The sequence below is a fragment of the Amblyomma americanum genome, chromosome 3 (assembly GCF_052857255.1).
Source record: "Amblyomma americanum isolate KBUSLIRL-KWMA chromosome 3, ASM5285725v1, whole genome shotgun sequence".
In the NCBI taxonomy this organism is placed as follows: domain Eukaryota; kingdom Metazoa; phylum Arthropoda; class Arachnida; order Ixodida; family Ixodidae; genus Amblyomma; species Amblyomma americanum.
In genome coordinates, this window is record NC_135499.1 from 161,939,360 (window position 1) to 161,949,792 (window position 10,433).

A 10,433-nucleotide genomic window follows, 5' to 3' on the forward strand; every position below is an offset into this window, starting at 1 on the left:
TGAAACTTGCTCAGTTGAATTGCAAAGCCAGTCTTTCGCCGCTCCGTTTCGCTGGGCGCATGCGCACAGCTGTGGCAGCTCGGTTTCACCGGCGTGCCGCGCCGCCGGCAGCAGCAGCTGCTCCGTACCACGTGGCTGGTCACGTGACAAACCACGTGATGAACCACGTGGTCAGCCACGGCGCCGCGCCGTCGGCAGCTGCTCCGCACCACGGGACCAGCCACGTGACGGCGCCGCCACGCTGAAGGCTCGAAATGCTACCGTAATGTCGCTATCACTACAAAAAAGGCATCCTCTATTCTCTTTGGTCTCGGTAACCGTTGGCTTTCGTCTTGTACGCTATAACGAGCACCACCCTCCATTCCCTTGTCTGCAGGAAGTGGAAGATTGAAAATGGGAGTTCGTATTGTGCGCGCATCTTGGCATAGTGCAGGATGTGAAGGTGCTTAGTAAGATGAGATGTGACTATCGGGTGCTGAGGGCTTGAATTAGCTTAGAGCTCTAAACGTCATTGTTAACGCGATAGCTCGTGCCGCAGAAAATCGGCGTGGTCGTCGGCGTCGTTGAGAGTGATAGAAAAAAAACAATGTGGATTAGCTCAGCTAATCCACATTATTGGCGTTGGCGTTGACAATGTTCTAGACAGCGGTGGCTTTGAGTAAAGGAAGGGCGCATAACTGGCTACCTGGATATGCGGACGCCTCATTCGTGCTTTGATACATGTGGCGGTGGTGAGAGAGATGTGGCCTGAATGCATTAGCGCTGACAGCGTTGTGGCTGGCATGCGGCACTGCAGCAATAGCTAGGCCGCAGCGTTCATTTGGTGATCAATCTCTCGCAATCAGCCATTAACTGCATGCCACCTCCCAGGGTGGCAGGGAGTGCGCGCTGACTACCCAGTGTGCGGAACGCAATCAAAGCAGGCTTTTGCAGTTGGAGACCAATGCCACGTACATGAAAGCGAGATTGGGGACTCCACTGACCCACGGAGCCGGTTGTGCGCCTTTCCTTTCGTGCAAATGAACGGCTTTTGCAAAGTTGTCAACGCCGTCGGCTCACTTGTTTTGTTTGGTTTGTGAGAAAAGGAAATGGCACCGTAACCGTCTCACATATCTCGGCGGACACCAGAACCGCGCCGTAAAGGAAGGGATAAAGGAGGAAGGATAAGAAGAAAGAGAAAACTGAAAATTGAAAGTTGGATTTTGAGGAAAGGCGCGGCGCTGCGCAGCGGCGGAACACCTGTGGCTCGGTGCTACTAGTGGCGCATGCACACTAGTGACTAGGGAGCGAGAGAGAGAGAGAAATCTGCGGCGAGGCGCGCGCCGTGACGTCATGTGCCTACTCGAAGCACCGCCACGGCGAAATCGTAAGATCTAAAGCTTTCGCTTTAAAATCGACGAAAGATCCCCAGAGCAGCAACATATAGGAGGCAGGCGGGCCGCCTGAGTTTAGTAACCTTGCGGCGTTATCACAACCTGCCCACCAGATTGCAGCAAACCACGCACCGGCCGCTGCAGGTGATTGGTCGCGAAAGGTAGCTCGGGATGACCAACCTGGGAAAAACTGAAAATGAAAATTGGTTTTTGGTGAAAGGAAATGGCGGTTGCGTTTTTATGGAGGAAAAACGCTAAGGCGCCCGTGTGCTGTGCGATGTCAGTGCACGTTAAAGATCCCCAGGTGGTCGAAATTATTCCGGAGTCCTCCACTACGGGACCTCTTTCTCCCTTTCTTCTCTTAGTCCCTCCTTTAACCCTTCCCTTACGGCGCGGTTCGGGTGTCCAACGATATATGAGACAGATACTGCTCCATTTCCTTTCCCCCAAAACCAATTATTATTATTATGAAAGGAAATGGCGCAGTATCTGCCACATATCAGCGACACCTGATCCGCGCCGTAAGGGAAGGGATAAAGGAGGGAGTGAAAGAAGGAAGAGGCGCCATAGTAGAGCGGAATAATTTCGACCGCCTAATAATAATAATTGTGTTTTGGGGAAACGAAATAGCTCAGTATCTGTCTCATATATTGTTGGACACCTGAACCGCGCCGTAAGGGAAGGGATAAATGAGGGAGTGAAAGAAGAGGCGCCATAGTGGAGCGGAATAACTTCGACCGCCTAATAATAATAATTATTTTTTGGGGGAAACGAAATAGCTCAGTATCTGTCTCATATATCGTTGTACACCTGAACCGCGCCGTAAGGGAAGGGATAAAGGAGGGAGGGAAAGAAGAAAGGAAGAGGTGCCGTAGTGGAGGGCTCCGGAACAATTTCGACCACCTGGGGATCTTTATCGTGCACTGACATTGCACAGTACACGGGCGCATTAGCGTTTTGCCTCCATAAAAACGCAGCCGCCGCGGTCGGGTTCGAACCCGGGAACTCCGGATCAGTAGCCGCGCGCACTAACCACTGAGCCACCGCGAAGGGTGGAAAATGAAATGAAAATTGGTTTTAAAGAAAGGGAATGACGCATACCTCAAATATCTCGGTGGACACCCGAACCGCGCCGTAAGGGAACGAGATCTTTAACGTGCACTGACGTCGCACAGCACACGGCGGTGGCTCAGTGGTTAGCGCGCTCGGCTACTGATCCGGACACTGATGGCAATCTCACTTCCGCTAGGCGTTGATAGAACGCTCTGTCCTCAGTGCCATCCAGGCAAGTGTTAATGCCGCAGCCCTTGAAGGAATCCAGGCTATCGCACCCTCCACTACTGCCGCCCACGAAATTCAGGACTTCTTGCCGCGCCGGCTTGCCGGGGTTCTCTTTGTTGCCATCCTTTGGAATCTGCTTGACCTCGATCGGGCTCGGCGCATCGTCTGAATGATCTCACTGCCGCGTTCACAGCCACTCCTCCTCGATAAACCTCTTAGAGATACCAAACAATGGGCGTTTGATGCGTCTTTGCTGTGTTTTCGGACTTCTCCCTGACATGGGACATAATCGCATGTGGGCTTGCCCAGTTTCTTTTTTTTTTTTAGGGGAATCGAAAATCTCGAGAAAAAAATTGGAGGGAGCACTTAAGCTCCTCCGTAAGGCAGTGCTTACAGTAAGGGGGATGGGAGGTCTGGAACCCCCCTCCAATATTGACGAGGGCTGAGACCCCCTTCGCCTTCATTGTCTTTGGGTATTGGCGAATCGGAATCTGCACACAGCTATTTTTTTTTTGCAAGCTAGCATACACATACAATGCACACGGTAGAATTACCGACGCTTCGTTTCACTGTAAGATGTCTTACTTCAGATACCATCGAGCACACTGGCAGAGCGTGGGGATCGCTTTGTCATAAACTGATGATTTCTTCATGCACTTTGTATAAAACTGTTATAAACTGCGCGACAAAACCACTGTTGCAAATGGGTTGCAAGCCCCAAGGGTAGCGTTGGCCTGGCGGCCTGGGGCAAAGCTGGAAACATCCGAAGGTCCCGGCAAAGGATAAGTCGACTGGCAACAGAACAACTTGTTTATTCTGGCAACTCAAAAGAGCAGCCGGTCAGGGCGACCACGTTACTCGAAGGGCGAAATCGAAGTCTCTCTCTCGGCGTTTGGGGCAGCGGCTTTTATACCCTCGGAGTCGAGGGCAAGAGGGAACGGCTTGGGAAGAGTCATCCGATACGGCGACGCTTGAACATGTTCAGGCGTGACGGGCGCGTCCGCCAGGCCGGCGCCGGTCAGACCTCCTCGCCTCCCAGTTGAGGAGCTCCTCTCCCCGGCTGCCGCGCTTTGACAAGCGTGGGCAAAACATGCACACACACACACACGCACGCACGACGACACGTGGCACTGAAACATGCCTGGACGCGCTTGGCGGGAGGCGTTGCGGCCGCGATGAACGAAGCCGCGGCGTCCGTTGCATCCGCGCCGGCTATACCGCGCGTCGAAGGCGAGACGTAACAGACCGCCCCGCCGGGGGAAGGAGATCCCGATGGTCAGGGGACTGCATCCGCTGTCCAGAGGGATGTCGCTCGATGATGCTCGTAAACGAAACCGGTCGTCCCTCGACGTTGCTTGAGCGCAGCGCACAGAGAAGGCCTCCAACTCAAGAATAGCCCTTAGCAGTTCTGGTTTTCTGAGTTTGTCTGAGACATTCAGACCCAACTCTCTTGCAAGCTCCAGCAATTTCGGTTTGCGCAACGACTTCAAATCCATGGCTGCTCCGAATGCTGCTTTCTCTACTGCCTACTATTGTCTTGCCGCAAACTAACCCGGCAGCAACGACAACACAATTACCAGCTCTGTTTCTGACACTAACAAAAGCCTGGCAAAACTCAGAAGAAGAAAGTCCCGCACTCACCAAACCTCGCAGCCAAGAATTCAGCGCAGTCGTTCCGCTGCAGGCAACCAGTCATCACACAGGGCTCGTTGCACTGCTCCCGGATGGTCGTTGTGCTGCTCAGCATACAGTTGACCGCATATCTTCGCTGCTGGCCTCCGTTGTCGGGATCTCACCGCTGGCAACCAGTTGTTGCATTTGGGTTGCAAGCCCCAAGGGTAGCGTTGGCCTGGCGGCCTGGGGCAAAGCTGGAAACATCCGAAGGTCCCGGCAAAGGATAAGTCGACTGGCAACAGAACAACTTGTTTATTCTGGCAACTCAAAAGAGCAGCCGGTCAGGGCGACCACGTTACTCGAAGGGCGAAATCGAAGTCTCTCTCTCGGCGTTTGGGGCAGCGGCTTTTATACCCTCGGAGTCGAGGGCAAGAGGGAACGGCTTGGGAAGAGTCATCCGATACGGCGACGCTTGAACATGTTCAGGCGTGACGGGCGCGTCCGCCAGGCCGGCGCCGGTCAGACCTCCTCGCCTCCCAGTTGAGGAGCTCCTCTCCCCGGCTGCCGCGCTTTGACAAGCGTGGGCAAAACATGCACACACACACACACACACGCACGCACGACGACACGTGGCACTGAAACATGCCTGGACGCGCTTGGCGGGAGGCGTTGCGGCCGCGATGAACGAAGCCGCGGCGTCCGTTGCATCCGCGCCGGCTATACCGCGCGTCGAAGGCGAGACGTAACACCACCCTTAAACTTATTTCTCCCGTTTGCATAAAATTATGCGTAAAACAGGCTGCCAGCCGCTTTCCCTCCCTCCCTCTATTACCCTTTCCACATGTGCTCGAATCACTAGAGACACCCCTCCGATGGAGCCAGACTTTAAGCCCTGCCTTAAAATCGATAGCGTTAATGGGTTAATGCCCATATAGGCTGAATTGGTCATTATCTACTCTACATTCATGCGCCACTGCCCTGCGATGGAAGTTGCTGCCACTGGTGGTGCGGTGGCTGAGTGGTTACGGCGCCCGGCTGCTGGCCCGAAAGACGCGGGTTCGATCCCGGCCGCGGCGGTCGAATTTCGATGGAGGCGAAATTCTAGAGGCCCGTGTACTGTGCGATGTCAGTGCACGTTGAAGAACCCCAGGTGGTCGGAATTCCCGGAGCCCTTCACTACGGCGTCTCTCATAGCCTGAGCCGCTTTGGGACGTTAAACCCGCATAAACCAAACCAAACCAAACCAAACCACTGGTGTTGCTTGGACGACCCAGGTTGCTCTGCCAGCTGCCATGGTGGGCAGGTTATGACGACGCCGCAAGGTCACGGATAGGCACCTAAACTTGTGTGCGGGAATTATAGAAGTTTTCACCTGTCATGTTTAGTATACTATTACCAGTACACTAGCAATAGAATAATCGCCAAATAAAATTAACCTACAGCTGGTTTCCGCAACGCCTCCGTCAGCGAAGCGCGCGAACCGCGCCAGGCTTCACCGCATGACAGCCATGTGGCTTGGATACGAGTACGAGAGGCCCAAAGCCGGCCTCAAGTACCCCCCCACTTTCACCTCGTCAGCGGTTTCACAGCGCTAGCGCTGCCAGCAGGTGCCCAAGGTCTCCGAGCGCGAAAAGTGATCGAAGAGCGCCTTGAGGAATAGCGCATTTGCAGGGGCGCGATGGTCCGTTCGATATACGAGTGACAGGTGAAACTGGAGTTCGATGTACGGCGTGGCTTTACACAAGATCTTCAAGGGGATAATCGCTCTTTTCGATCTAGCCAAAAATTCGGAATTTCCTAGTTGGATATATCCAAGCTCGGCTATACTATCAAAGAACTGTAGGCACCTAAATTTATTTGTGTGTTTTCTTCTTTCAAATGATGCGTAAGACATTAGAATACATGGATCACCGCATGGTCTTTGCATATAACCATTAAATAATTATTGAATTTTATCTCTCATGCCGTTTCGCTGTCCTCAGCCGAATGATGACTGTGACGTGTTTAGGGTCACGTGAGGCACGGAAAAACTGCAATATAAACGCTGATACGTAGCTTCAATGCACGAGAACACTTAGACCAGCCTTCTTCAAGAACTGGAATAACAACGATATATCAGCAGTTATACTGCCGTTTTTTTTTTCCTTCCTCACGTCACCCTACACGTCACAGCCATCGTTCGGTTGATGAAACCGAAACAGCGCCATGAAAAAAAAATGCAGTTTTAATTTTTTTAGCGGCCGTAGGCGAAAATCACTTAGTGTTTCATGTACATTTATAGAGAGTTATAGCATTGCGCGATCCGCGTTCCGCTAATAATAATCTTCCGCGAGGTGCCACTGCGCATGCGCAGATCGGCCTGGGGACGACAGATGGCGCCACGCGCCCATCAGCTGCGTGCACGCCAGCCGCGTTGGGACCAATGGGCGTGTACCAAGCGATGCCCCGCAGTATGACGCATCATTTCAAATAAAACACGCATGCAAAAATTTTTAAATTGGTTTTGGGGGAAAGGAAGTGGCGCAGTATCTGTCTCATATATCGGCGGACACCTGAACCGCGCCGTAAGGGAAGGGATAAAGAAGGGAGTTAAAGAAGAAAGGAAGAGGTGCCGTAGTGGAGGTCTCCGGAATAATTTCGACCACCATGGGGATCTTAACCGCGCCGTAAGGGAAGGGATAAAGGAGGGAGTGAAAGAAGAAAGAGGTGCCGTAGTGGAGGGGTCCGGAATAATTTCGACCACCATGGGGATCTTCAACGTGCGCTGACATCGCACAGTACACGGCCGCATTTTGCGTTTCGCCTCCATTGAAATGCGGCCGCCGCGGATGGGTTCGAACCCGGGTACTCCAGCTCGTTCTAGATTTTTCACGCCTGGACCTAACAGGCGACCATACCCAAATATTTCGCGATTATCTCGGGATTTTACGCTAGTGAGAGGTGTGCTGCCAGCCCGCCTGCGGGAGGAACGTCGCTCCAAGAAGGGTATCTGTAGTGCAGATGCAATGTTATATCCTCTTGCTTCTATAGTACCTTATTCCAATTTTTTATGGAATTATCGATATATCGAACTACTCGCGATGCCCGTGTACTAACAGTAGGCGGTAAACGGCTAGAAAGCGAAACGGGACGGGTTCGATTCGGTCGGTCATCTTTTTCGTCGCACATCAGAAGGAACCAGAAACGCCTGTGCAAATCAGGCGGTAGCCTGCCTCTTCGCATTCGCCGCGGCTCTGGGCAGTTGGAAGAGTAGTTTAATAGCAAAGCGCAATCCGCTTCTGCAGGTCACCACTGCGCATGTGCAGATCGCACAGAGGGCGCCACATGGCGCAAGATGCCGGCAAGCTGCGGGCCCGCCGGCCACGAGGACCAATTGGCGCATGCACTGGCGACGCGCGGTAGCGGACCATGGATCGCGCTATACTATAACTCTCCATTATTTTGGCGCAAATCATCTAAAGCCACCAGTCTGTATCAGCATGCAGCAGGTTTAGTGTAATGGCGCAAGTTGGCACAATTGGCTTAGCATTCTCACCAAAGTCCAAGTCACTTTTGCAGTTTAGATGGTCGCAGATGTCTTCCCATTTCCATCTTATATGTCTGTCCAAGACTTTTTGGTACTTCTAACTTGACGGATAGCACACTGCCAGAAATTGTCCAAGCAGGAATATGGGTAGCCTTGCCAAATTATCTATGGCTGCTCAGTGTGATCTCTAGAGTCTATGCATTTAACTGAAAAAAAAAATGTAAAATATGATTCACTCAGCTTTATATTTAAATAAATAGTAATGCTTGGTTTATGTGGGTTTAACATCCCAATGCAAATCAGGCTATGAGGGACAATAAATAGTAATGTGAGTAACACAGAGAACACCTGCAGTTCCAAAAACAACCTTTATTTAAAACAAGACTGCGGTACATTTCTTCCACGATTGCTCATTTGTAGCAGGGGTGCCAATATACGCTTTATAATGGCAGATCACTTAGACATCATTAGGCAGTCATAAACATAAAAAAGTGGAATAAGGCTTTAAGTCCTTTTATGTACAAAGGCCAGCAACTCTGACCCAAGTGCTAGCTAAATTAATCATTGTCGCTATCCTCCTCCATGTTGGGGCTGGTGGGGCTGTAAGTGGGTGACGATGGGGAATAGCCTGGACTTGTTGGGGAGTAGCTAGAACCCTTCGGGCTTGTGGGGGAGTAAGTAGGTGAAGTAGGGGAGTACTTCGGCGATGTCGGGGAATATGTTGGCGACGTTGGTGAATACTTCGGAGATGTTGGCGAGTACTTCGGTGACGTAGGGCTGTACTGTGGCGACGTTGGACTGTACTGAGGCGAAGTAGGGCTGTACTTCGGAGAGGATGGCGTGTATGTAGGACTTGTTGGCGAGTACTTTGGACTCGTTGGTGAATACTTCGGGCTCGACGGAGAATAGGATGGGGAAGTCGGAGAATAGGTAGGGGAGGTCGGAGAGTACTTCGGTGACGACGGCGTGTACTGCGGTGAGCCAGGAGAATAGCTCGGACTTGTTGGTGAATAGGACGGCGAAGTCGGTGAATACTTGGGACTGCTTGGAGAGTAGCTCGGGCTGCCTGGCGAGTAGCTAGGGCTCTGAGGCGAGTAGTTGGGAGAGCTTGGAGAGTAGGATGGGCTGGTTGGGGAATAGGATGGAGAAGTTGGGGAGTAGGAAGGTGAGGTTGGAGAGTAGGATGGCGAGGTTGGCGAGTAAGAAGGCGAAGCAGGGGTGTAATTGGGGGAGCTTGGGGAATAGCTCGGACTGGTTGGAGAGTAGGATGGGGAAGTAGGGGAATATGAAGGGGATGTCGGGGAGTAAGACGGGGAAGTTGGGGAATAGGATGGAGAAGTAGGTGAGTAGCTAGGACTCGTGGGAGAATAAGAGGGCGACGTTGGAGAGTAGGACGGCGACGTCGGAGAGTAGCTTGGACTGGTTGGGGAGTATGAGGGCGAAGTCGGAGAATAGCTTGGAGACGTGGGTGAGTAGTTGGGTGAAGTGGGGGAGTACGTTGGCGATGTTGGTGAGTAAGAGGGCGACGTTGGGGAATAGGAGGGTGAAGTTGGAGAATAAGTTGGAGAAGCAGGAGTGAGAGAGGGCGAGGAAGGTGCATAAGCAGGTGATGAAGGCGAGTAGTTCGGGGAGCTGGGGCTGGGTATGTAAGGAGAGGCGGGCGACGAGGCTGGCGATCCTGGTTGTGGTGACCATGCAGGGCTGCAGGCACCAGGGCTGAAGCCACTAGCATCACTTGATGCAGACGGCGAGAAGCCAGCGCCTCCTGGTGTCATGCCACTTCCCACGTTAGGTGACCAGCCACTGCCATAAGCTGGAGTGGCACCAGTGGCCCAAGGTGTCATCTGCGGAGACATGCCAGCCATCGGAGTAGCTGCACTGCCAAAGAAGACGCCAGGGCCACCTGCACAACAGAAAAAATAGGTTGAGCGAATGAGCAGAAGCATGTCAACGACCAATAAAATTGCTGACACACTAGTATAGCCACTCATTGTGATAACAACTGGCAAGCAGTTAAATTAGTCTAATGTACTGAAGGCAGCAGCACTACATTCAGCCGCAGACTAATTTTTGAAGATTATTTCACAACGTGCCAGTCGTTCAACATTAGAGTGAATATGAATACACCACTAAGTCTACAATTACATCATAAAGAAAACTGCAAAAGGTAAAAGCTTATAGAAGTTTTGTAAACATACAGCTTGCACCGCATTTATTTTCATCCTTTTTTTCTTCCAGTTGCATGCTTGCTTTGTTTCCAGTATTCGGGGGGGACAAGGGTCTTAAATTGAACTTTTTTGATTATGGCTAGAATCACATGATATTTTGCACACAGATGTGTTTTTCTATTCTGATTCCAAAAATGTAATCATAATTGAGCTGATGGTCTTAGATCAAAAGTTATCTTACAAAGTCTAAGGCATAATTAGGCAATTTCTTATGCAGTTTTAATGAACTTTCTCATTGAGTTTTGTTGCTTATAATTGCATGAATTGGCAGCCGGAGAGTTCCCATACCTATGACATTCTTCGTTTTTCTCTAACAGCACGTCATCCTGATATATTATGTCGACAGTAAAAGGTTGCAGTATTTGACATTGCAACTTGTTAAGCTAATTGCAGATTGCTATTTATGTGTGG

General features: G+C 51.4%; 1 protein-coding gene across 2 annotated transcripts in view; it reads right to left on the reverse strand.

Annotated features, from left to right (window-relative positions):
- Positions 1-8,145: 8,145 nt before the first annotated feature.
- Polr2A (RNA polymerase II subunit RpII215) overlaps positions 8,146-10,433 on the reverse strand; it is a 37,436-nt gene continuing 35,148 nt past the window's right edge. For both annotated transcript variants that reach the window (XR_013313359.1, XM_077658564.1), the window contains exon 24: positions 8,146-9,697. Coding sequence is in view for 1 of the 2 variants with exons in the window: in XM_077658564.1 (XP_077514690.1) it covers positions 8,352-9,697 (1,346 nt within the window). In the remaining variant the exon portion in view is untranslated. The remainder of the gene's footprint in view (positions 9,698-10,433) is intronic.